Source organism: Aplidium turbinatum, chromosome 1, assembly GCF_918807975.1.
Source record: "Aplidium turbinatum chromosome 1, kaAplTurb1.1, whole genome shotgun sequence".
In the NCBI taxonomy this organism is placed as follows: Eukaryota; Metazoa; Chordata; class Ascidiacea; order Aplousobranchia; family Polyclinidae; genus Aplidium; species Aplidium turbinatum.
In genome coordinates this window covers 52,053,879-52,081,110 of record NC_137472.1, presented here as the reverse complement: position 1 = coordinate 52,081,110, position 27,232 = coordinate 52,053,879, and the positions used below count along the sequence as shown (strand labels likewise).

Genomic DNA, 27,232 nt, shown 5'->3' with positions numbered 1-27,232 from the left:
GCAGCAATTCAACATAAAAAAGCATCTCAATTAGTTTCAATTTGTACTCAAATCATAATTACACATTCAAATTAGCCTAATGCTTTACATTCTCTGGCAGGAAGTTTCTGTCACTTAAACACTTTAGCTGTTGCAGGCAAAACAAGTGGTTAAATATACAGTAGTTAACACAATTTGTTTCAAAAAAAATTACTTCACGTTTACGAGTATTTGGGAATACACGCGATACGAACAAACATGGGCTCGTGCAAACCAAAAATCCGTTCCATAGTAGAAGATATATTAAAAGTCTTGGCATTACATAGAATGTAAATTCATCTCTCCAGTAGCAATGAAAGATAAATAAATAGGGGAATTAGGCAAAAAAGTATGCAAGATTAAGTGACCTAACAAATGAAAAGTAACCTAAAAGCACAAAAAGTGACTTTTGGTAACTTTATAACTTCTTAAATATTGACCCCACAACCATTAAATTTTGGTTCTACATTTCGTTTGTTAATTGGTAGGCTACAACTAAAAAAAAGTAACTTTAGTGACAAAAAATCGCCCTACTAATTAGCCTGCATCACTATAACATAGCATGATGCCGTCCCGTGCCATTGTTCTTTGTATACCGGATACTTGTATCATTACTCGATGATGAGCATTATTGCTATAATTTATTTTAAAATTTAAAAAAAAATTGGCCTTTCAGCAACAAAAATGCCCCTTTTTCATAATCCTGCTCCCCCAGTCAAAAACCGTTCCGGCGCCCCTGTCTACACCTATAGACTACCTTGTATTAACGTAATATGTGACTTTTCACGTTGATATTCGTGTTAGGTTTATGAGGAAAATAAGTGTGCTTTGCCTTTCTATTGGTCATAGCCAAGAGCAGTGAAGTTGATTTTTAAGTAATTTAAAATGTTTTATTGAAAGCAAGCTTGTAGCAAAGCGTAAAATTCGACAATTTGTCGTGTCCGGAAAAGCGGAGTTGCGCGCCCGTAATGTAATGTCCCCATGCCGATAACAGACCTTTAGATGAACTGCACGTAAAGTGATTCGAATGACTAATCAGACGATTAGTTAGTCAGCGGCTTAAAAGACCCCATGTTGCATCCAACCTTTAAAACATGGCCGTCTCCACTTGATGAACGTCAGACCGAAATCTTGTTGAGCACCAGTAAAATGCTCTCAATCCATAACCGACATAGCCTATAGCCTGGCTACATGATATCGAGGCCGTTTGCCACTCACGACTGGTCTGGTCAATCAGTTTTAAACTCACCAACAGGTTAATCGAGGATCTTATGTAGCGTACAAATTCATTCTTTTTTTATATCCAATTATTGCAAAGGTTTAACATTAACAATAATTGCATACTTTTAAGTTGATAAATTTTAGCTTGCCTGAAAGAAAACTTTCCCATGCAGCAAGCATAAAATCGTGGGTCATGAAACTGTTGGCACACAGCTTCTTTTGAAAACGACCTATTGTTCACAATAAAGTGAGAAGTAACTCTTTCTTCAGGAGCAAGCAGAAATTCTTTGAAAATTCTGCGGATCACGTCGCAACGGCCGTGATCAGGTGCTTCACTAGGCAACCATTGTTCTTGTTTGATGTCCGGAAGCATTCCTGTAATTAGAGGAAAAAGCTTCAAAGTCACGCTTTGATTTTTCAATTTTCGGCTTGGGCAGTTGATCAGTGCCATTTAAGACTCACTCTGCCGTCATTTGAAGAACAAAGTTATTTACCAAAATTGAAACTTTATTAGGCTATAGCAACTACGAGCAAATATACTACATCGCCTGCTGTCAGCTCTCAACCGTGCCATATTTTGAACTGGCTGCCTGTTTCAGTATCAAGCACGTTATAACGTTCGCGTTTTGTCGCTTCTATTTTTTTCTAGACCTCTGCTATGTTTGGCACGTAGGCTATTGTTTTTTGTCATGATGGTCAGAACGAAAACAAACTGAACTGGGAAGGCTAATTAGTTTAAAGCAATCAAAAGTGTGTGAAACTGGCAAGATTGAACTGCAAACTATCTTTTTGCAATCGGAGGATGGCATTTCTCTCAATGCATCGATTGTTGAGCTAGCAATGAGACATTTCAAAACTCTAGTAGGCTAAACTACCCCACTGGCCACTGCTTCACCTTTGGTGCGAAATTTTCTAAGTCTTTTAAGAATATCTCGCCAATCTTCTTGGTTTGTTTGAATTTTAGATTGTTTAGTTTTAAAACTTTCAACAAAACCAGAATCCCCCATATCAGACACTGGAGGAAGACGCATTGACTTTCTTCTAGGTGGTTCTGATCTTTCAGCTGAGCAGTATGAGTCATCAATGGTTGAAACGCTGGACATGAGTCCAAACTCATCTGTTTAAATACAAAGCAAATGAAATGATAAACTACAAAAGGAAAATTATGTTATTCCTACTTTTCTGGATGCGATAACATAATTTAAAACTTTTAAAATAATTATTCAATGATAGAGTTTTCTTTTAATATTGTCTTTTTAGACATTATTTTTAAAGAAATAAAAAAAGTCAAAGGTCGAGCAAATTTCACTTTGTGTGGAGCTACATGTATTTGAGAGGTTATTTTTATTTTTTGTTCACTTGTTGATTTATGCATATCAGTTAGTATAGGCTATCTTCTCATTCCTATGTAGATCCTTCTGTTGTATCCTGGGCCAATCCTATAGATGTTTGCTAGTACACCCCTTCATTTTCTTTATTGTAGCCTACTACAGTTTCCACAATATTAGAAATTAAGTAAGGGAACGTTCAAATATTACGTAACACCTTCGAGGGGGAGGGGAGGTTATGCAAAGCGTTACGTTAGCGTCACATCGGGGGGGGAGGGGGTTCAAGCAAAACGTTACGTAACGCTTTCGAGTACGGAATGGTAGTTTTTGTGCCTAATTCGTAGTGAAAAAGCGTTACATGGGGGGGGGGATTGAAGAAAGCGTTACGTTGGCGTTACATGGGGGAGGGGGGTCAAAAATTCGGAAAAAAAGCGTTACGTAATATTTGAACGTTCCCTAAATTAACATATCCAGATTCAACTTTATTCAGACACAAAAAATCGAACGTTTTCGATATAGTAGTTTGCTTTCGTCAGAAAAATATAATTATTCAACTGCTTTAAAAAAATGAATAAACTTAAATTGCTCACAGGGTCAATGGTTAAAAGCTTCGATTGTAGTTTTATTGTAAACCTATTAAAATCTAATTTTTTGCTGTCAATCTTTTCTTCAAATGTAGTTTTTCAATCGAACTTTATCAACCAAAAGTTTCGTAACAAAGCATATGCTACTGTGGATGTGAAACAGTTATAACTCTTTGTTTCTTTATGTTTTCTGAGTTTCAACTTTGCTTTGTCATTCTCATCTTCCGACACATCTCGGTCATTAAACATGATTTAGAATAATATTAATCTATAAGTCAATAACAAGGTGGCAGAACCAAACAATGATTTGATAAAGACACTCCATGTCATCAAAATATTGCCAGTTCCCTTATCGGTAGAAAGAAACAACGGCGTCGCCTACCTAGTGAATGCATGATGCTTTCGTTTGACTGAAAAGAGAACAAAGAACTCCTTGCCCAACTTTTGTGGAAAGTTTGCGTATCCATACCAGAATCCTTGCTATCATACTCTGATAATGATTCAACAGTACTGCTCTTACGATCCATTTCACTAAGTTCCTTAGGATCTACATTAAAAGTTAAATATTTAAGTCATTTTAAATAGTAGGCCTAACTACGTTGCTTTTCAAAATGAGCATTGGTGACTATTTCCATATTCAGTAGCCTACAATCAGGCTACTATAATTCTGGAACTGATCAACAAATAACTTAGCAATTCTGGTCAGAGGTGGATCGAGCAAGTAGCCTTATGGGAGCAGTTTCAAGAAAACGGAATCATGTGTCGGTCTACATTAACCCGATCTTGCTAATACACCTTGAATAAGTCACTTTTCTGTATTTTAGTGAAACGATCGCCCCTCTGAATCCGCCACTGATTCTGGTAACTCCAGGAACACAACAACTCCCAGACCGTGACACCAGACAACCATAGCCATATTTGTGTCTCCTCACTTTACGATGCTGATCGAGATTAAATTTATAAAGAAAAAGTAAGAAATCATTTCAAAATGTTGGATATTTGTGTTTATTGCATTCTGAGATTCTTGTGCGTATCGTTTCAAAACGAAACAGGTGGAATTTCAGAAAAAAAAGTTCTTCAATCAGAAAATTTTTTCGATATTAAATGACAACAATATAAAGAATGGTGGAAACGAGACAAATTATTTGAAACTTTCAAAAATTTTGTTTCGAACCGTCCTACCAATATATAGCTTTTTATGTCAAAGCTTTTAGAAGTGTTTTGAAACTTTTATTAACTATGAAAAGCATTAGCCTACGTTGTGCTTCACTAATATTACTTCACCTCCTGAGTTGATGGTGGTTAGCTTCTCTTTTTCACTCAAATGAGATTTGATATGAATATAACTTGGAGAAACGTTTGGTATTGGAGGTAATACTGCGTCTTGAGTGGCTCGTGGCAACTTGTAAGTTTTTAACTTCGCCCTCGTATCGGTGTCGTCTTGACTGCTTCGCTTCAAAAGAGGCAACAGAGAACGAAATTTGTATCTTATCTTCGTGATTTCTAAAACACAATGACAAAAACAAGTTAAAACAAAAGTAGCCTACAATCTCAACTCACAAGGTTACAATTAAGGGTTTTTAAGCATATTTTTGGTTGTCTGCAAAGACATATTGTTTGATTTTCAGCTCAAGCATACGGCATCTCCGCTTCAGAGAAGCTTCCTAAAGCTTATACTGCTTTTCAAATGACATGAGATAGACGACGAGATGACGTTTTTTTAATTAATGCATAAATTATATGGCAACGCTGATACCCTCTGAATCGTTAAGCTATCTGGTAATCCTCGGGGACGTAGCCACAAAAAAGGGGTTGGAGGAATAATTGCCGCCCTCCCTCTGAATTTTAATCTTGTCCCCTAAAAATACGTTTTAATACTATTACAACGTGTTAATGACATTGTATTATGTGTTGAATGACGTTTCATAAATGTTGGCTGCAATCAGTAGCTATAGCCTACTTTTTAAACAAACTCTATATTTCAAGCCATAACGACCACATAGATCATTATGTTTTAAACATTGAAATATCTTTCCCTTAAAATTATCTTTCTAGTTAAGTCATTGAATTCGGAGTTTTAGCTAGGCTAATGGTTGTTACATATTTTGTAGTTGTTCGGGCATTTTTAAGCTCAGAGAGCCAAATTATTGCATTCTATTCAGTAGACTTAAAAATATAAAATTCCCTGTAGTATAACCTACCCTAAATGGAATTTATTTCACATAACATACTAAAAAGGTAGAGTTGCAAACCAGGCAGATAAATCTGAAGTGCACTTAACTGGTGACTATTTTACGCTAGTTAAGTTACATGCAGTTCAGTTCAGCAAGCCATAGCCCTTAGATAAGTCATGGGCACTTCTCTCTACATCAGGGGTTCTTAAACTTTTTTTAACGCGGACCCCTTAAAAATAATTTTGGTTTGCGTGGACCCCCTTTGTGGCCTAGCCGGGAAACTTTTTTGATCAGCATGAATTGGACATAACGGAATAAAATTAAAATGGATTGGTAACAAAATCTATGCGATCCATGGCTCTCTTTACCAAACGAGAATATGCTTGCGTCAACGAACTCCAAAAATCGCCAATACTTTTCGAATTGAAAGACATTCTTAATGATTCCATTGCCCTTAGTTTAATGATCTCATCTTTTGCAAGGTCCTCATCACTGATAGATTCCAGTTCAACGAGGAAAGGGTAACGCATCCATGCTGTATTTTTAATATCCTCTGCGGCTAAGCAGTAACCTCTGAAAGAGTTTTACAATGCTTCCAAATGTCTGCACATGTCTGTGTGCAGAGAAGATGGTAGAGCATTACAAACTGCAATTCCATTTTAAATCATCAATTCTTCCAACGTTGAGAAGTTAGAATAGTTGTTAGTCTCCAATCTCCTTTTCCACAGAGATAACTTGTCCTGAAAAGCTTTAAGTTTTTCAGAATCGTCCATAGGCCTACTTGTAACGGCAGGGCCTTGAATAGAACGATTTACCTCATTCATATGAGTAAAAACATCCGCCAAGTAAGCTAACCCTTGAATAAACTCTTCACTGTTAAACTGCTTTGAGAGTTCAATATTTTTGCCTCTTAGAAAAAAAGAAAAAGCGCTTCAAAACTTGTTCCCTTGACAGCCAGCAAACTTCTTCTGATAAAATAAACGAATTTCACACTAGACTACCAGACAACATTTCTTTCAAATTTGTTGGGAGAGTTTTCGATGCTAATGCATGGCGATGTAAACAGCAATGAGTAACGATGACCTGTGGAAAATCCTCAGCGTTGTTTGAACTTAATCTCTTTTTTTTTTTTTAATTTATTCCGTTTTTGAAATTACACACTAAGCTTTCCATTGGGCCTTTATGGACCCCCTAAAACCAGTCCGCGCACCCCTTGGGGGTCCACGGACCCCAGTTTAAAAACCCCTGCTCTACATGTTCATAATTATGAGAGAAATCCAACATTTAATATGTTGGCCATTCATTGCAAATGCCTAATGACCAAAATCAATGGTGCTATGAATTAGTTAACACATCTGGCCATGGTGGCAATCGCATGTAAAGTGTATCATGTGTATGTAATGGGTCTGCACAACTTACGCTTCTACTGCTGCTTTGCATAAATTCCTACCTTCTTGATCAGCGCTATCGTGCAGTAATTTTCCAAACTGCGTTTTTAAGCCTCTTTCGATGTCTATCCTGCGTGATAGATGATGCAAAGGAAGACTTGGAAGAAATTTTTTACTTGAAGTCGAAGTCTTAAATTCCCTCCCGTCTTCATCTGGTGTTTTGTAAACGCTGCTCTTTATGGACGGTACCCTGGTGCGCTTTTTGGCTTTTGCTTGTTCATCTGGTGAAATTGATCGGTTTAGTCATAATAGTTTGAACGTGACTCATATAGCATAGCCCATATCTTACGATACTTTTTTCTTTGTGTGTTAGATTGGGCCACAACGCGAGAAAAGTATTCACAAGGAATACAAGCTGACTTATGTATGTCAACAGATAAAATAAAAAAAATCATCAACTTCTCAAGCACATTTAGCTCCACACACAATGTCAATTATATGACTTTAAATTTATTTTCCGTTTTTTTCAAAGAAAATGTCTTAAAAAACGTAATAAACTGCAGACCGAGAACGTTTGTTTTGATCTTAGGGTTCTCTTCAGTGCAGTGAAATTATACAATAGAAAATTAAATAGAAATTTTTTAATTAAATGAAAGAATAGTTTTGTAGCCAACTGTAGGCAAGTGCTGGTAGGTAGCAGTTGAATACAATCCAACCCCACAGATCTATCCGCAATATCATTTTTTCCGTTTAAATAGAACACTTTGGAATTAGATAAGTCCGGTTTGCCCCACATTTCCCTGTTTGTTATACAGCTTAACTTGTAAGCCAAAGACACGTTGAAAATTAGCTTAAAGTTCTGTGTTTGGACTTACCAGTATCCAGCAAATATCTATCGCTAAGTTTTTTGGCACCAGTGATGGGAAGTTTACTTGAAAAAGCAAACATTTCTTTTCTTCTATTAATTTCAGGCTGAGGAAAAATAGACTTTAACCCTATGTTGAAATCCAACCTCTTGCGGAAAGGTGTAGAAAACATTTTCATTTCATTTTGTAACATTTCCTCTTTTGTGAGTTTCGAGCCGGCTTGCCAATCCTCCTCTTCTGCAAGTATAGTCTCGCTGCTAGCCCTTTTAGGAAGTGGATCAATCTTGTAGCGGGCAAGAGAAAATCCTATTTTTTCTTCAGTAAGCTGATCAGTTTTGCGGCCAGTGGCTTTTTTATTTCTTTTAGTGTCTTTTGATCTAAGAAAGAACACATAATTCGCAGTTATCCCCAATATTCGATAGATTCAATTAGTTTGAGACATCTGCAAAACGCATAAACTTTACGTTTAAAGTTATAATCTGTATTAAAAGTCACCATATTTACATCTCTTGTTCAGAATTCTAAATGTACCAAACATCAGCTTTTTCTTTTTCAATCACGTATTGTAGTTAGCCACATATTTTGTGGAACGCTGCGGCACCCGCATGTTCGTTGTGTGGTAATAATAGTAAAACAACTTAAATGATTTTGTTCTTATTTTCATTTTCATTATAGGCTATTAGTAATTCAACTGTTGCTAGAAAAGTATATAGGCTAAACCTTTTAAAGTTTCAAACCTTTTAATGTTTAGTTTTCTTTCACTCTGAAGGGTTATATTGAAGCATCATTCAAAACTGCTTTTTTTAAATTAATTTGTAGACTATACTGTATACAGTATTATATTTACAATATTATTCTAGAAATAAATCGTAGCAAACGCAAAACTAGCTCCCCGATAGCTCAATCGGTTAGCGCGTTACTTCTGGAACGAAGAAACTTCAAGATCAATAGCGGCGCTGGTTCGACTCTCGGGGTGTGCGCTTGAGCAACGCATGTTAAGGACTGCTCTCCATTTAGCGGCATCTAATGGATGGAATAATTCCCCGGCATCAAGACTTTAACAATAGGAAACTTCACTCTGTCAATCTCGGTAACCGGGCCTGCGTCAGTGATTCAAAGCCTCTACAACAGGGGTCACCAAATGGCGACCCGCCACGCTGTAGCGCTGCGGCCCGCGGAAGGTATCAGCGTACAAGTATAACCAAAAATACTTTTCTTGAGGAGTCAATGAGCATGAAGGTAAAAATACTTTCCGGGAAGCATATTTTCGCTTTGCATACGATTCCACCGACCGACCATTCAGATTGTAGTTCTAGTGGGGGTCGCTTAACGTTATTCCAATGCGATGTCCAGCCACACTGTCCCAGTGGTTGATTAAAACGTCTGTTTTCGAATTTCAAAATTGTATGTGAGCATAGAGTTGCTTATTTTAAGTTTGCAAATATCATGCAAACACTAGTGTGCGTTTCACCGTTATTGTGTTTCACGAGCAGTGTTCCCTTTATGCAAGTTTTTGTTAGCAAAATAGGCCGGTGTGCCAACTCAATTTATAATAAATTGGTAAAATATTATATATAAATTTAAAGACATTTTCTGGTTGTATCAAGAAAATGAAATATCTTCTGACAGGTGTTGATTGTATTACTTCTGGTTGTATTATGAAAATATTTAGTTTGGTACTGCAAAATGATGTTAATCAACAATTCTTGCCATGCTGATAAGCACCGCAAGTGACAGTTGTCTAATAATCAAGAAATACGGTTTTATAGACTCTCACAAAAAGATGAAAAACCAACTCATTGCTTTTTTAGAGGGAACACCGTTCATGAGTTGCGATAGAAACGTTTTTTTCGGTGATTTCTACAAGCGTTTGTTTCATGGTGCCTTTCCAATGAAACCGTTCGCCTCGCTATAAGTGCGCAAAACAAGTGGCCTCGTTTATTAGACATTGTTAAAGAAGTCAAAAGTGTTGTTAAAGGAGCTTGGCCAGGCAGTAGCGTTGTTCGACTAATTTTGTTGCTGCGGTATTCTAAGATAAATAGTAACAACATGTAACGCTGAATACTGGGTACGAAATGCGTTCATTTCTAGCATAAGAGTCAACCTACCTAAAATTTTATTAGTGCGGCCCGCCACAGCTCTCCTTAGTGCCAAAGTGGCCCGCATGCAAAAAAGGTTGGTGACCCCTGCTTTACAAGTATGCGAAACTGCCAGGATTAAGTTCTAAAAGAAGCTTTCCCAGTCCGAGGATAAAGATTTAATCAATCAATCAAACTAATAATTACAAAAAACTAAACTGGCTGTCATGCGCTACATAAGGTTACGTGCTATAGGTGGCCTAGCAATTGTCAGGGGCAACACTTATTCAAATAGAATACGTTTTCATTTTCTATTTTTTTAATTTTTATTTCTATTTGGTGGGATGGCGCATCGGATAAGGTATTCGTTTTCTAATCATGCAATCCTGGTTCGACTCCCGGCTTAACCTGGTTGTTGAAAAACACTGCTCACCTCTACCCAGGGTGTAATAAATTGGGTGGACATAGTTGCTGAAAGAAAGGCTGTCGAGAGAAAGGAATTGGCCACCCTACTCTCGTTAGTGCCGAAGGCTTAGTATAATGAGAACCTTATCTTCTCATTTTTTTTTTTTTTTTTTCTTTTTTTAGTTCCCGACATATGGATCAAGTATGGGGCTCACCTTATCTTACCTTATACTATATCATATAATATTATAAACTATTGATAGCGGTTGACTCGAAAGTTATATGTCACTTTCGTTGCTTCCTGTTGTATCGCATACTTGATCACAGTGTAATGTATGTTATCGCAATAGGCGCAAAGTAAAACATCATTATTATTACTATTTCAAGACTACTTTGTACATTTTTTTATTTCTCAACTTACTTTCGAAGAATTGTTCCTGTTGTGTCACTTGAAAGACCTGCTGGTTCTTTTTTCTCTAGTTCTGCGTCTACAACAACTTCTAAAAGTGGCTTTTTAAACGACTTTCCAACCAAGCTGGCGCTTGTCATATCACCATGTAGCGAAAATTGAAGGGAAGCCGTATTGGCATTCTCCACATGGTACCCAGCTTTGCTTGATTGCTGTTTCATTTCTTCAATCTGAGAACACAATCATCATTATTATTAAGTTCCTTCCTCACGCTGAGGGTTAGAGACAATGAAGCGCAATGAATATAAAAATGTGACAATATACTGCTATACAACTCTCGACATTTCTCAGCGTAGACTGCATCAAAGAGGTTTGGCATTGTCGATCATCATTTGGAATAACTATTTTAAATCAGCGAAACCAGTAAGTCAATGCCCTTTTGTTAGAATTTATAGAAGAAATAATACTACCCTTTTACTTTCTTGGAAAATGTATTTTAACGATTGATAGAATAAGACTTGTCCAACAGTAAATGCTTGTAAAACGGCAAAAATTTTCGGTATTGGCATCTAGCAGGGTTGAGAAGGATTATTTAGCGTATACTTTTGCATTCGAGAAGATTTTATTACTTTACAAAGTAGATATTAACATTGTGAAGTAAGCAACGATCCATCCATTGCATGATTTTCTTAATTCAAATCTTATCAGAGAAGAGGGCTTACATTCGGAAAAAAACTTCACAACTCCAAATTTGTTGGTGCTACCTTGTTATATTGAAGTATTTTGCATTCTACGAAGCGTCTTATTTTTTTTTTGTTAAGACAAAACTATGTCATTCTTTCCTTGTTTCTTTTTGTATTTCAAGAGTGATGCAATTTCAAGTTAAAGAGACTGCTTTTTAATTGCAATCAGGTGCAAATTATCCTCTAAAAATGGCCATGTAAGATCTTCTATTTTTTTTAGTTAAGCTCCATAGTCTTTTGCATTGTTATGTTCGTCCCGTTAGCTCAGTGGTTTCGCGACCGACTCAAGATCAAGCGGCGCTGATTCGGCTCTCGGGGTGTGCGCTTGAGCAACGCATTTCAGGACTGCTTTCTATTCAGCGACACCTAGTAGATAGAATAATTTCCCGCCAACAGCACTTTAACAACTATAAAATACTTCACCCCGCCAATATCGGTGACCGGCCCTGCGGCAAAAGCTTCTACAAGTATGCGAAACTACCAGGAATAACCTCCGAGACTTTGTTAGTCCGAGGATAAGATTCAAAACCAACCAACCATGGACTTCTAATAGATGGTGGAGTCAGTCTGATGTTTTAAATCTGAATTTACAACTCACTGATTTGAAAAACATTTTAGGCACCGTCACTACAAATAGGGACCCACTAGTGGATTTCGGGAGGGGGGCGACAATGCCCTGTAGGATAGACTTTCTTAGTGTTATTTCAAATTCGTTTTTGTTTCGATTCGAAAAACATTTCTAATGGTCCCCCAGACCCCCACCCTTGAAAAAATCTTGCGTATAGGCCAGTGAATACGTTACTACAGCTTCAATGCTTTGAAGAAATAGTTATGTAACGTAAACTCCGCTATCAAAGTAACAGAACAGAGTAAGGTAAATGTAAATTATCGCTTTGTTTGAAAATAGGTTGTCTCATGCTTGTAGAATCAACATTCAAGCCAACTTGTCCGCCTGATTGTTCAACTCGTTAAGCGCTTGACTTTCTAAACAAACGGCGAGATAAAAAGCTCTGGTCCAATTCTCAGGGTGTGCTCTTCAGCAACACGTTTCAAGGACAGCTCTTTATTCAGCTGCACCGAGTGGATGGGATAGTTAATAAACAACATCTCAACAACAAGAGGAAATTTCACTTTATTAGTTTCGATGACCGGGCCTGTACCTGCGTCTATCCTTACTCTTACGGATCCCTTCAAATCCAATCGTTATTTGCAACCGTTAAATTTTTTATCGAATGTCGATCACTTAATTCCGTGACGTCATCTCGCGGTCACTTTAGAACTGTTATTTTGAGATTGACTTCGTTAGAGTGAAGACGTATTTTGCTGCCTCTTTACGAGACAGTGATTGGTTAAATATTTGGTAATCCTTCTCATAAACCTCAACAGTCTAATTGACTATGTTACGTTGGTTATATTAGTATAGTGTTCCTTTTAGCGTTTTGTATTGTTGACTTTAGCCATAATTATACTGTATTACCCGTCTCCTTTGGTGAATAAACTAAATGTGGTATGTTAGATCGTGTGGCTATCAAGTCAAAAATAATAGGACCAGGTTGAATTTCAATCTACCTGACTATTCAGTAAATTTAAGTTAGCGTGCAGCGGCGACAACACTCACTTTGAGCACAAAGATTTCCATAAATTAATTAATCAAAAAACTTGCCTGCCATATTTCTACGTCGTTTGTACTTCTGCATTGACATGGTTTTGTAACCTGGATACCCACGTAATTGTCTACTGTATATTTGAAGAAAATAAATACAACAACATCGTCTATTGTAGGCTACATCTGGCACTCAAGAAGCTTACCAATCTTGAAAACGTCTTGTGATCTAACACACGACTACAGGAGCAGATATTAAAGACGGAACGAAACCAGCAAAAACTTACACTGCAAACCTTGGCTCCTACAATCAATAAAAATTTTGCTATAGCTAGTAGGCCGAGTTAAAATTGCGGTATTCGACCAAATACTTACCTTATCATCAGCTGTAACGAGGGTCGCAGAAGACTTCGTGTTTTCTTTTAATTTGTCTGCAGATTCGTTCAAACATGCCCCAAGATAGTTTTCGCTGGAAAAAGCTTTCAACTCTTGACATAATTTCTCAAAGGTATCGATACTGTACTTTGATTCTAAAATCGCCCGTGCTTTTTCTCTCAAGGTTTCATTGGCATCAATCAACAATCGAAACAGCTCATGCTTGATTATATCACTTGGCTGTTGTTGCATAGAAGCAATCGCCCCCATGGCATTTTCAGCCAAGTAAATACGATTTGGATGATTGGCAAGTTCATTGGTCACGTCATGTTTGGCCTTGATAAACTTGGCAAAAAAATTTTGGACCTTGTCTGCTACTTCTTCTGATAAAGTGTATCCCTCCTGACAAGCGACGATTTGTTCGCGCCCGGTCCGGAGCGGGCGATATAGGCCGTCGTCGCCTTCGTCATCGGATGCGTTGTCGTCTGGACCTTGAGGTAATAAAAGTATGATGTTATTATTTTATTTGCATCAGACCAATAGATCAATATTTACTACCAAACATGCAAACAAAAAATCAATAACAAACAATACAAGTAATAATTACAATATTCCAGTTAAAAAATAATGCAGCTGTTACTGTGAAACTATTAGTGAAGACAATTATTCGTAATCCAGTCTGGTCTAGGGATCGGCAACCTTTTTCTCATTACCGACCAGTTAAAGGCTGGCATTATATTGCGGACCAGCCTTAAGTACAGTACAACACATTTGGTGTGTGCACATATTACAACTCATTTAGTCATTGTAACGCTGCTTCCAGAAGCACTGGACTTGTTTTGCAGCAATAAGTTTCACTCACCCTGGGATGACGGTAGTCAATGATACCCGCAGTGTGTTCGTTATTTCCAGTGTGTTCGTTATGCAGTGTGTTCGTTATGTGGGGTGGGGGTGGGGCAGAAAATTTGAAAATTAATTAAAAAGAAAGAAAAAGATAAAACAGATATGAACAATGATACTACGACATATAGGACTACGATATGCTATAAAATAGACATTAAAGCAGTCATTTTCATCAATTGTAAGTGTTTAAAAACTAAATTTTGCTTGAATAAAAATTGCTAAGCATGCAAAGTAAACTTGAAATCTGGTTTAAAACCCTGTATGCAGTGTCCATAACCAATTGGATATTTGTATGTTTGCAGGCATCTACGATAATGGATTGAAATTATAATGAAGACTAAAAACTACTAAAACATCCATTCAAGGTTTCAAATTGTTTTAACTGACGTCATTTGGTTCAGCGTTGGTTTCAGCAGAGTCGGCTTCCACAAATTTTGCTATTAAAATGTATCTGAACTTGTATGAAAGAAAATAACGGAGTCTGATTGATGGCTAATTTCAACCATAATAATAACAACAATAAAATACCCCCCCCCCCCCCGGATAAGTTAAGTCCGCCGTGGAACTAATATCATCTGTTTAGAAGCATATCAAACCATTTGATGGTGAAGCATACGATTTCAACAATTCCTCACAAATTTTCGGCGGGGGAGAGGCTGGGCCCCTCTTAATTCGCGCCTGGACTGAGGTATATAACTAGAAGGTACTCCTGATCTAGTCAACTGGAAATGAGTTTTTGCGTTGCCAGCAGGCTAGCTTTGTAGCCTATATTTATTTTGATACAGAAGATGCACTGTAGGCTTTTTGATTGTACAAGCAAAACCTTTGTAGACTGCATAGCTTGGCGTGAACGTGAACTACATGGGCTACTGTAATACCTTAAGCCCCAAGGTAAAACATTTCACGATTGTAAACCTGCATGTAACCGACAGTTTTTATGCCAAAGTTTGCAGCAGCATAATTTAGGCCCACTAATAGATTAGTTTTATCTGCAGTAAAGTCTTTCTGATGGCGCAGTCTTTTTATTTCAATCATGTGATTCTGGCAGGGTTCTAGTCAGACTCTCAGCTTAAGTTGGTTGTTGAAAAACACTGCTCACCTCTATCCAGCGTGTAATAAATTGGGTGGACCTAAGTTGTTCAAAGAAAGGTAGCCGAAAGGAACACAAGCCACCCTACTCTAGTTTATGCCGAAAGCTTAGTAAAATGAAAACCTTACCCTCCCATTCCCCAAACCTTAGAATCAAGTGTGAGACTACCTTTACCTTTATCCGCAGTGAATTATTTGACGTCAATACGCACCAATGTGTGCTAACACGGATCACAATTTTCTTTCTGATTTTCTAATGTCTGCACCGGATTTTGAATGAAAACTTTAAAGATTTTATGATCCTTTGATAAAGCATTCACCTTTGCGTCTGTTTTCCAAAAACTCATGCACGATGGCAATCAAAGCTTCGCAAGCTTTTCCTTGAGCAAAGACTCGTCGTGTGTCTCCCATCTCCATGAGAGCTAGGGCTACTTTATCAGGATTTATAACACTTAGTTTTCTTCTAAACCAAGGAGCATCAGTAATTTTCTGCAACGGACAGAGATGTTAACAATAAAGCCTTTGGCTGAAGATCCAGTACCGGTACTGAGAATTTAAACGCAAATGGAATGAATGTGTTTTGCTCGGTTTACCGTCATTTGTTCCGTGGCATGACATTTAAAGCATGTTGGAGAATTCATATATTTTCCTTGCCTTCCATTGCATTCATATTTTCATCACCACATATGCCAACAAAAATTAAATCTTTCTAATTGTGTTATTGAGCAACAAACCGCAAGTTCAATATTGTTTAGAAGAAAGTCTAAAAAGTTACGTAAATGAAGCAAGTATGCATAAATGTAAGAAGCATTAATACCATAGGGCAGTGATTCACGCTTTTTAGGTGCCCCTCACTTGGAAGAATCTGCTAAACTCGCGACGCACTTATGACGTAGATGTACATTGAAGAAGTTATGCTATTAACACTATGTGGACGGACAAAAGTCAATAATTTGCATCTAAATTTTTAATATTTTTTTCAACAGAATTTAGCTAATTCTACAAAACATTGCTCATTCCTTGTAGCCAATCATGGTAAAACTATGAGTGCTGCTAGACTGCTGACCATTTTTAAATTAAGCATGGATTTTCAACTTGCTGTCTTTAAACGATGAAGTTGAACATACGTAACTTATAATAAAAACAATTATCTCTTTTGTATAATTTTTTAGTTAGAAAACTAGATTTTTGTGCAACACCTTTTGAAATTTCAAACGACGCACCAGAGCGTCGCAACGCACAATTTGAGAACCATTTCCAATGTCAGTTTCACTTACAGCAGCATCATGGTTGTGCTGTATATAGACTTTATTTTTATTTTTTCAGTTCATTGCAATTTGATTTCTAAAGTGTATCTTGCAAAAAATGGCTTAAAAATTGAGAAATTTGCTTTTGTCATCATCAGAGTGTAAAATGATTGTTTCAATATTTTCGCAAGTTACCGATACAGCTTATTAAGCAAATTACGATACAGCAAGTTACCGTTAGGCTACAACTTATAATATCATTAAGTATTTTCTGATAATGCAGCCGTGTTAACGTAGCCTACAGGCTAACCTAACTAATTACTGCACCTTTAGAGTCGATGGAATCGGTTTAATATGAGGAGCCTTTTCAGACTCGTCTGCAGACTTGTTTTTGTCCAGTACTTTATTGATCTGCTGCTTCAGCTTATCTTTGAGGCCTGTTTGGTCTATTTTCTTTTTTTTCTTGCGGTGGTGCCTTGTGCCCTCTTCCGACCACAAGTTTGAGTCTGACGTTGTTTCAGATGTAGATAGTGATTGCGTTGATGTCAACTGTTCGTCTGAATCATCTGTTGTTGATACTTCTTCTATTTCTTTCAAGGGCTGAGATGTGTCATCGCTCTTTGCATCGGACACTTTTTCTTTCTCATCATGGCCTTTTTCAGTTGGCTTTCTTTGTTCTTCCAACTTTACAGCACTTTTAAGCCTAGGTTTTTTAGGCTTAGCATGCGCGAGGCTCTTCAAAGAAGACAGTTTAATAAGACTTTTTCCAAGATAGCTCTTCGCAATCTTTAAAGCCGCTTCGTCTTCTGGAGGTTTTGGACTTTTAGAAGATGATACATCATCTTTGGTGGTAGATTTTTCTGGCAATAAGTCAGTAGGAGAAGGGGTCCAATCAAAAAGCATCGTTCTCGTTGAATCATCCTGTTCTTGACCTTTACCTTTATCAACTTCAGCTTGTTTTTTAATATTTAATTTCCATTGCAACTTCTCTGAAGGGTTTACTTTTACTTTTTCGCGGATCATGGAATTTGGAACAAAACCCACACGAGAAACGACAGATTCTTGTTTCGATGGGTTTTTATCTGTATCGTTTATGTCAGCTATGTAGAGATTTCTAAATTGTGGGCGCTTTGGTTGTGTATGTCTTAGCTTTTCAAGCACGTTAAACTTCATCTTAAGCCTCCTTTTTAAGCTGGAATCTGACAAATCGTCTAGATTTAGTGAGTCGTCTATTTCGTCAGAGGTAGAGACTTCAAGTTTTTGAGAAATCTCTTTTTCTGGTTCAGGCTTTGCAAATCTTTTATGCCATCTTTCTCTCAACTCATCGTTTGTATACACGTCATGCGTCATTTCAGCGTAACGTCTAATTCGATCCAAAGTCAAAAGCAAGGATTGCCTTTGGACGCTATGTTTGCGAACTTTGGATGAAGTCTTCATCTCTTCAATAGCTGCTTCGAGAGAGCCTTTACTTTTGTTTGAGGAATTTTCGAAGCTGAGTGGACTTGTGGAGTACAACGGAAGCTGAAAAAAATAATCGCTTTTACCTGATTGAAGAAAAATTTATTGCTTAAACTTGCAGGTTGCAATAACAAACAAACAAAATCAGATACTATATTGAGTTGAAGTCCTTGTATGACTTACAAACTCAAACTAGCCTCGGTGTGACAGCAAATCCTTTGTTGAGTAGCCTACCGTATGCAATTATAGTTCAGTTAAAATGTCAAGAAAGACAGAGAACATAGTTTTCAGTCTTTGATAGAGATTTATTTCCAGATTTCCTTTACGCATTGCAGCGGTGATCTGATCATGGAATTTTCAACGATTTGAGAAAAAGTCTTCTCTGCCTATAAAACGTTGAATGGTAGTTTTATCAAATATTTCTGGAAACTTCCTTGGTTTCGTATTATCTGAGTTTTCATCAATATAAAAAGATTTTAGGTTGGTTTGTGACGTTTGGCTTCGATCACCGCAAGCACGCGCGAGAAACTAAATTGATCTCGCGCTTGCCTTCAGATTATCTCACATTTTTTGTAAGCCACACGATTCATTTTTTTGACCACGTGGAGGAAAATTCAATCAGATTTAGTTTGGTTTAGTTACAGAACGGTCGTTTCTTTTCTTTATCACCAGCAGTTGAGAAAAATGGAGAAATAAAACGAAGACGCGCACTATTGTTTCTTATTATTTGCATGGCGTTATAAACCTAGACCTGAAAGAAAATAAAGAGAACCAGACAGGTTTGCAGTGACTAGTGCATGCCCTCAATATAGAAGCACCTCCAAAAATACCTGTTTAGTTTTAAAGGCCTCGAAATCGTATCATACCCCAAAGGACTTGACAAGGTGGTAAAAAGTTTCTGTGCTTATTTTGTTCGAGTTCATCATTAGCAGACTTGTAACTTACAACTTTTCATTATCTACATTATTTAAATAGGTATTCAGTAACTAATATAAGTGTCAAACTTTGTATTACAACGGAAAACAAGTTATAAATGCTGCAGCCAGTAGCTGGCTATGTCACGTCACAATACCTTCAGTGTGTGAAACACTTTTTTGGTATACAATGTATACATTACGATTACATACTACTTCAAGTTCTGTCATCAGCAAATTTAAGTTTCTGAATGTTTCCGATCAACTACTTTCATGAGCGGATAAAAGAGGACTATCGTCTCTTGCTCGGTGGAAAATGAGATATTTAAAAAGCTGGACTCCTCACGAGAATTGTAACGGCGATTAGTAGAAAGATTTCCCATAACATGACCTGCTTTTGAACCTTTTTAGCACCACACATACCATCGCCAATCACAATTTACAGCTGTTTATGTGTTTCTATTTATGAAAACGATACTTTTCATATTCTATCACGGTGATAAACTATGAAAATTATGTGTTTGATAGTATCAAAATATGATATTAAACATATCATCGAACTGTTGCATATCATGTTGCGTCACCGCAAGACAACAGACTTTGTGCGTCACACGGTGACACGAACGACGATGATCGTTACCAACGCTTGAGGACGTACCTTACGATCGCTGACATAGCAAACAACTTGATCGCCACAGATAAAAACTTCTGGATGGAGAGTTCTCTTAAATGCTTCTAATGGCTTCATATCAACTTCACACATATTTCCAACAATTCTATAAATAAATAATAAAACAATAAATGCTATTAATGTACTACAAAAAGTGCTCAATGCCAAGCAAAAAGCCAAGCAGAGCGAATTACATCAAATATATTTACTATTCACTAAAAACCTCTACAGCCTATTTCACCCTAAAAGGGGATCATAAGAAGGTTTCTATTTGAATAAGGACTTTCTGATGATCCCTCTTTTAGGGTGAAAAAGCTATGGAGATTTTTAGTGAATAGTAACTATATTTGATCTAAATATATATATAATAAACACACACTCAGAAATGTTATTCTTTGCTTGCACTAGAGACTAAGTAATAATAAGATCTCATACGATTTTTTTTTTATGTACAACTGAACGAATTTACAATATTACGGCAAGTTCATGGCTTTCCATTGGAGTATCAAAAAAAGAGAAACATCAGCTTTCCAAACAGGCTTCAAACTATCAGTTCAACTATCAAATAAGCGTAAAATGTTGATACATGGAGACCCAGAAAGACATACAATTCATTTCTATGTAAACTATTTTGTCATTTTAATGTTTATTTTTATTGATCTTTATCCTGAGATCGAAAATATTTTTTGAGAGCTTAATCCTGGCAGTTTCACATTGCCTCTTGAAAAGGCTTCAAATTACTGACGCAAACCTGGTCACCGAGTTTTTCTGCTTGCTGAAGTGTTGCTTGGTTTGGTTTTAAATCTTTATTCTCGTACTGACAAAGCCTTGAAAGTTTATTTCTGGTAGTTTCGCGTGGCGGAGGAGTAACTGGCGGAGTAAAATTTTCTGATTGTTGAACTGTTTATTGCCGGGAAATTATTCCTTCCATTAGGTGACGCTGAAGGAAGAGCAGTCATTAGAATGCATTACTTAAGCGCACACCCCAAGAATCGAACCAGCGCCGCTTGATCTTGAAACTTCTTCGTTCACGAAGTTATGCGCTAACCAACTGAGCTAAAGAAGCGGACAAACGGGTTGTCTTTGAATTATTCGATTTACCAGGTGTCGCTGAATGGAGAGTAATTTTGAAAATGTGTTGCTCAAGGGTACACCTCGAGAGCCGAAACAGTGCTGCTTGATCTTGCAGTTCTTTTCATACTTAAAAGTGAGCGCTTAACCAATTGATCTACCGTGGAGAAAAGAAGATTCCACAGAGATTGGAAATTTGTCATGGGATACTCAGACATTTAAACTGTTCATGGTCATTTTCGACCTTTTACAGATAGAAAAATACAAAAAATGCAATTAACAGCAGGCTTGGATATTTTAATATGTGTTCAGTGATCGGATAAAGTGTGAAACCCTGGTCTACTACTGCAGACGCTAACGTTGTAATAACCACTGGACGGCAACGTGACAATCATGCGTCACGGTATCTTTAGTTTGTGAAGCACAATTTTTTTTTAAATGTTTTGCATCAAAAACATCATAAAATGAACTACTCAAACTCTGTTGTAAATGTGTTTCAGCAAAACAACGTACTTTATTTTATCATCGTAATGCAAAGCACTTTCATAGGCATCGTCAGTGAAATCCAACTCGACAATCTTTCTGTCTTGTATCAAAGTTCTCGTCATAAACGTGGTGAGCTCCGCCAAACAAATCCGATCTTCCAAAGCAATCAGCAAGTCCCGACCATTTACAAAACACATAGCTGTCACCTTGTGAGGAATGAAGCACAGCTCTCTCATCAATCTAAAGGGAGATTGTAAAAAGAGTTTCAGTACCAATAATAATCCAGCGCAACTTTCTGAGGCTCATGATCGGAAAGAAATATAATATGGAACCAGAATTAAAACTAAAGTATAACGATCAAATGAAACGTGAGACCAAGGTAAAGCTAGACGCCAGCAATATGTAGGCCTAGATTTACACATGTAGGCCTAAAACTTCAAAAATACCGGATACTAAATAGAACAGTCGTTCACAGTGAATACTAATTATTAATTAAAATATAGCAGCCTATCTGCGTCTGATGATTGCTTCGACAAAAAATCTAGGATAGAAACAAACTTTTCGTATCAGATTTGTTACTGGTGTTTGGGCTATACGTTTATGTACAGTACAAAACACAAAATTAGTACCCTGATTTCACATCTTAGGCAAGTATTGCCTTCAAATCGATGCAATAAGAATACTTGCCTATTTTCTTCATCCCAAATTTTCACATATCCATCTTCACTCGAACTAACAAAGCAATTTAATTTTTGTGAACTATCCAGAGCAGTTATTGAGCCTTGGTGGTCGTCTTCTTGGATATGAGTATGAAGTCTATGGAAATTGTTTGTACTTATGCACGATTGTGGAGAGACCAGTGGATTGACAGGCAGTTGAAGCTGCGCCTACATGTTATACGAAGCCTTTAATATATTTATTTTCAGCTGTGAAGTCAGAAGGATTTTTGCGTGTCCTGAGTCAGAGTCGTTCAAAAAAGCTAACACCGACTCTGGCTTGATAGAAAACGATAAACAATAAATATTTTATTTGCAATCATTTTTAAAAATATTGTTTCTTGTTATCTGTATTGCGCTCTAAACTTTAAAAGAAATGGAAGTGTTTGTTCTTGTCCGTTTTTTGTAAAAGTCGACGTTTCAATATATCGATCGCTACTTTGGTGAAATCGAATTTAAAATAATGAAAGGCAAAAAAGTCTGACAATCCTCAAAATTTTAGTAGCACTGAAGCCAGAGTTGGAGTCGGCTATAATTATAAATCGAAGAGTCGGAGTCATATATATTTTTTACCTGCCTTTAGCACTAACTTAGATTTATGAAAATTTAACATTTTATAATTTATTTTGTCACTAAATTACTTTCTGGTTTACTTTTTCAGCCAGGTTACAGAGCTGCTTTGAAATATTAGATCCATAGTTAAATTGTAACATTTTTAGCAACTATAACATGAGTATTGAGTCATAATTGCAAATTGCAGCTAGCCTATATTGAAAACAGAAATAGCCAATTTTTGGCGAGTTGAACGGGCTTACTAAAGTAACAGAAGAGATGAAGTTGAAATAAGCATTCATTGGAGTGACCTGAGATGTTTCAGAATATAAACTACATACAAAAAACATTTTTGATGGCAAGGAAAACTACCAACTTTGCTGCCTGCACTTATTTAAATCTTCAAAAATACGGTAACTAAACAAGATACTATTCAGTCTATAAGTAGCATACCTGAGTCTGAAAAGTCAATGTAGGTACACTTTTCAAATTGGGCGTAATGTCTATTATAAGAATTTGATTGTCTTGTGTAGCCACGCATAAGTAGTCGGATACGTTAGTATAAAACGGACACCCCTTCATATTGTCCGGAAGATCCACTTTAAAATCTGGTTCTAAGTCAATTTCCCACTTTGAAAATTTTCCTTGGTCTGATTTTTTCGGTTTAACAAACCACGTACGAACTGAACTTGATCCAACACTTAACAACTTCTCCCTACTTGTCCAGCACTCTGAACACAAACAGCTCGGAAAGATTATACCTTAATGCAATGCTAGTTACAAAAGCAACTCATTAAGGCAGGCCCGGATTTAGGGGGGGGAAAGAGAGTGCAGGTGCCCCAGGCCCACCTTTTAAGGGGCCCCTCGACGTGAAAAAACTGTGATTTTGTGTTATTATTTTTTTGTTTCAGCTTTTCAAGTTTCTGCAAAATAGTGCTAGATTTATGCTACTGTAGACGAGTTTTTCGCGCCGTTGGCGCGAAAAGTTTTTTTACACGAGGGCCCCCGATCTAAAAGTGCCCCGGGCTCCCCATCAGCTAAATCCGGCCCTGCATTAAGGTGTTCAGGCGAATGAGGTTCAAGTTTCAACTATGGTAGTTAGATTGAGTAGGCTAACATTAATCCTGAATGCTTTTATTAGCAAAAACATAAAAAAAAAAACAGTATGGGAAAACTTAGATTGAAACCACAGAACAGAAGCAAACGTGAACCAATTACCAAGCATGTGGTCATTCACATAATAGCGGCCGAAAAGCTTTAGATGAAATAAGTTTAAATATCCCCATTGTGGGCCAAAATACGACTTACAAATTTTTACGCCGGTAAAAATACGCTCACAAGTAGTTTTATGTTTCAGCTTACAATACCCATAATCCGGCATTGAATAGCCTACTATGCCAAGAAAACATCTTTCCACAGGAGGTGGAAACATATAAGATGAACAGAATCATTTATGAACCTGTTTAGAAAAAATCGTATATTTAAGTTGAAAAAATATAAAAAGAAATAAATGGAAGAGAAAGGTTTATCAAATAAACTTAAACTTGGGAAATATGGCCTACGTCATATATTCCAAACCTTCAGGATCCCAGTTTTTTAACCCGTTGTCAGCAATGGATATCGTACCAAGATATATCACTTCTCCTACAATAATAAACACGTGTTAATGAAAAATAAAACTGTACGCTTGTGTGTAATCTTCATTTTTGTCGTATCCAGGCTTGAAGATTTAGATTAAGTGGACGTGAAGGCAAGGAAGCCAATCTTCGTGCTACCTTCTGTCATGCCTTTAAGTGGCCTGCCAAAGACACAGCTGCATGCTCATGAGCGGTGTCGAATCTTCATTAAAATCAAGCTACTCCAATAAAATATTTGTCTTTACTATCAAAAGATAGTCAATCACTTATTAGACATTACAGTTTACTTGCTGTACCAGTGAGTAGGCTACTCAGCCTTGTGCTGACAGCCAGAAAGAACGTTTCCTTCTTCAGAGTTTTCTTTGTTGTTTGTGCATGTTACTATGGAGTAGACTATACTAAGACATTTTTCTGGAGAGGTACGCTGAGATTATCAGTTAGGATTATGAGAAGTACGTTTAGATACACTTGCTTTCTACATTAGTTTACTAATACGTCCAGTAATTTTAAATTTCAAAAACATTCTAACCAGTATGAGCTTGTTTGCTTTCCATATACAATGTATTTGGATGTACTAGGGCAATCTGTCCATTTCGAAGACCAGCGAATATTGCCGAAATACCATAAGGACAGTGGAATCGTATCCACACACTGCCCAAACACATCACATCCTGATGGTAAGCATTGGTCGGAACAAAACATCGCACTGCAGTTACTGGATTAACGGCGCAGTCGCACTGAATGATCTCTCCTCCTTGCAGAAGCAAATAGCCATAGTTTCGTAAAGGATCATACACCATTTCTGAAAAGATCTGCGTATATTCTCATCAAATTATTTGCCTGATTTTCAAGTGGACTTTGTGCAACTTTTTTTTATTAACAAAAACGATAATTTTCAAAGAAGTGTTAGTAGTTCAGAGCACTTGCGGAATTTTATTTCGTTACTAAGCAAACCTCAGCTATGACATGGGCCTAGGATTTGACTAGGTTTGGCTAGATGTTGTGTTGTATCTCCAATCCAGGGTATCAAGAGTAGCCCAAAAAATTAAACTAGGCTAGTAATAGTGCACAATCGGTTTCATTATTTTTTTGATTTTGTGAAAGTCTTTTCGTACCTGGAAAGTATTCATCGGATATAAAATCGTCAAAATTAATCCTGTGAGTGGTGAAAGGATTGCCACAGATCCATCCTCTAGAGCTACTAATATCTTGGCAGTGGCTCCAAGTGATGCATCTCCTTCTATTCTCTTCAGTTTTGCAACGCTTGAGTGCATCACAGAATAAAGAGAACAGACGTTGGTTAATCTGTAAAGACTGATCTGAAAAGCATCAGAATGCGATAAAAGAAAGGACAACTATGAAAGTCTATCCAAATTCACATTACCGTACAAAACGTACTCACGCAGCCTACTATGGGTTAGATAAGCCACGCTTAGATAGAACACAAAATGCCTCACAAACTGGACTGCAAGCTTCAAGTAACCAACAACTGATAGAAATATTAAACATTTCTTTTCGCACTGTGCAATGTCTGCTGAGACACGATTATTAGTTTATTAATGATCAAGAAGCAAATCTGTCAAGTCCATTCATTTTCGACAAATTTTGAAAAAGTTTATTACTGTATATAAAAACAGTTACGCAATGCAACGATACACTGTATAAAACCCCGCATAATAAAGTAATGAAGGAGGTTTTACTTGTTGTTGGCTAAATTTAAGTTAGTTGAAATTTAGTTTTCCGAAAACGTGTTTTTAATATTAGGAATGAGTGCAAAGAATTCAAATGTTCAAATGAAAACAATACTTTTTTGAAGAAACAAAACGAACTTTTCTCACAGGATTTAATTAAAAACAAATCAAAAAATCTTTGGCTGCAGCAAAATGAAATAGGCTTATTTCAAACTTTTGACACATTTGCGAAATGGTATTGTGAAGAATACCGGTAAAGAATTTGAAATCGTTTAGTTCGTTTCGATTCCACAACGAAGCAAAAGGGCTTTTTTCGAGAAAAGGTGTTTTACTCATATTCTTTGAAAGCTTGAATATGAATTTTCCCTGGTGGTTAGTAATATTTTTCTCTTGGCTATTTCGAGGTGAGTTTTAAATCTTTGTTTAACCCATTAAGTGCTCAATTATTTTTTTGCAACTTGTGTGTATAATTATATTTAATTTGGTGACTTGCAGTCTTTTTCGTCACAGTGTTACTTTTCAGAGTGTTGGGGAGTCCCCATCTTAGGGGGCGTAGCCATGGGAATCTTGGGGGGGAAAATTGCCTAAAAAAATTTTATCATCTTGCCTCTCCTATTTATTCTTCTTCTTTAATTGCCTTGCCTGAACCAGGCATCGACGCCCTCAGATAGATATTTAGACCAAATATTTCTATTACATGTTGTAGGGCAGGCTATGGACGATTGTTTCTGTCTTGTCGTTAAATTGTTTCAGATGAGTTTGTCTTTGTCTGCTAGGTGCCCGCTTTCCAAAAATTTTACCAGTTAAAGAATGATGCTGCAGTTTTTGTTTTCTTATTACATGGCCGAAAAATTCATATTGTCTGGTTTTCATATTTTTTTAACAAAGATCTGGTTTGGTTCACTTGTCGCAGAACTTCTTTAATTGTCTTCTTCGCAAGCCTACGGAAGCACTAAGCTCCACGGAAGCACCACATTTCAAAAGCATTAATTTTTTCAACCATTTCTGTTGAGATATTCCAGGTTTCAGAGTTGTAATGAAACACAGCATAAATATGGCAGTTAAGACTCTACAGCAGTTTAAGACTAGCATTATTTCTGTCAGATTGCAATTGTCGTTGTGAACAATGTCTCTCGATTATAGCGCCGTTCAAACAAAGGCAAAGAGCATGAAGTGAAATGAAATGCTTCTTGAAAGACTGCGATAGTAAAAACGTCTTAAGTCGTCTGGACCACAGTTAGAACGACTGGCTCGAACGACAATTGTCGTGATAGGCACTTCACAGGTTAAACGAAGATTGAAAACATTATTTCAATTCTCATAAGATGTCGTAGACTGTCAGTTGTCATTCTTTTGAACATGTTAATCATTCTTAATACAATAGAATTTTCCCGAAGGCATCAATTTGCTTTGTATTATGTCAGCGTCGACAAAACGTTTATGGATTGGAAGAGACGTTTCTAAGTTTTGATAAATTAAACATAAACGTTTGAAAACGCAGTTTTGTTTACTCGGGAAAGTTTTATAGAACATGTGTGGGTGAGACAAAATTGCAAGTTTTGTTAAGTAAATTTTAATCTTCTCCTGATATTCAGAAAAATCTTAC

The 27,232-nt window shown here is 36.9% G+C and overlaps 1 protein-coding gene across 1 annotated transcript in view; it reads right to left on the bottom strand.

Moving 5' to 3' along the window:
• The window catches only part of LOC145782714 (uncharacterized), a 35,936-nt gene that overhangs the window by 1,507 nt on the left and 7,197 nt on the right, over positions 1-27,232 (bottom strand). Inside the window, exons 9-25 of the mRNA XM_082594472.1 lie at positions 25,051-25,254; positions 24,465-24,747; positions 23,877-23,942; positions 22,752-23,029; positions 21,718-21,917; positions 21,058-21,270; positions 19,462-19,579; positions 16,759-17,952; positions 15,505-15,673; positions 13,193-13,683; positions 10,484-10,701; positions 7,589-7,956; positions 6,776-6,994; positions 4,436-4,654; positions 3,534-3,698; positions 2,135-2,356; positions 1,389-1,614 (exon numbers count right to left, since the gene is read on the bottom strand). Of these exons, the coding sequence (XP_082450598.1) occupies positions 1,389-1,614; positions 2,135-2,356; positions 3,534-3,698; positions 4,436-4,654; positions 6,776-6,994; positions 7,589-7,956; positions 10,484-10,701; positions 13,193-13,683; positions 15,505-15,673; positions 16,759-17,952; positions 19,462-19,579; positions 21,058-21,270; positions 21,718-21,917; positions 22,752-23,029; positions 23,877-23,942; positions 24,465-24,747; positions 25,051-25,254 (4,853 nt within the window). The remainder of the gene's footprint in view (positions 1-1,388; positions 1,615-2,134; positions 2,357-3,533; positions 3,699-4,435; positions 4,655-6,775; positions 6,995-7,588; positions 7,957-10,483; positions 10,702-13,192; positions 13,684-15,504; positions 15,674-16,758; positions 17,953-19,461; positions 19,580-21,057; positions 21,271-21,717; positions 21,918-22,751; positions 23,030-23,876; positions 23,943-24,464; positions 24,748-25,050; positions 25,255-27,232) is intronic.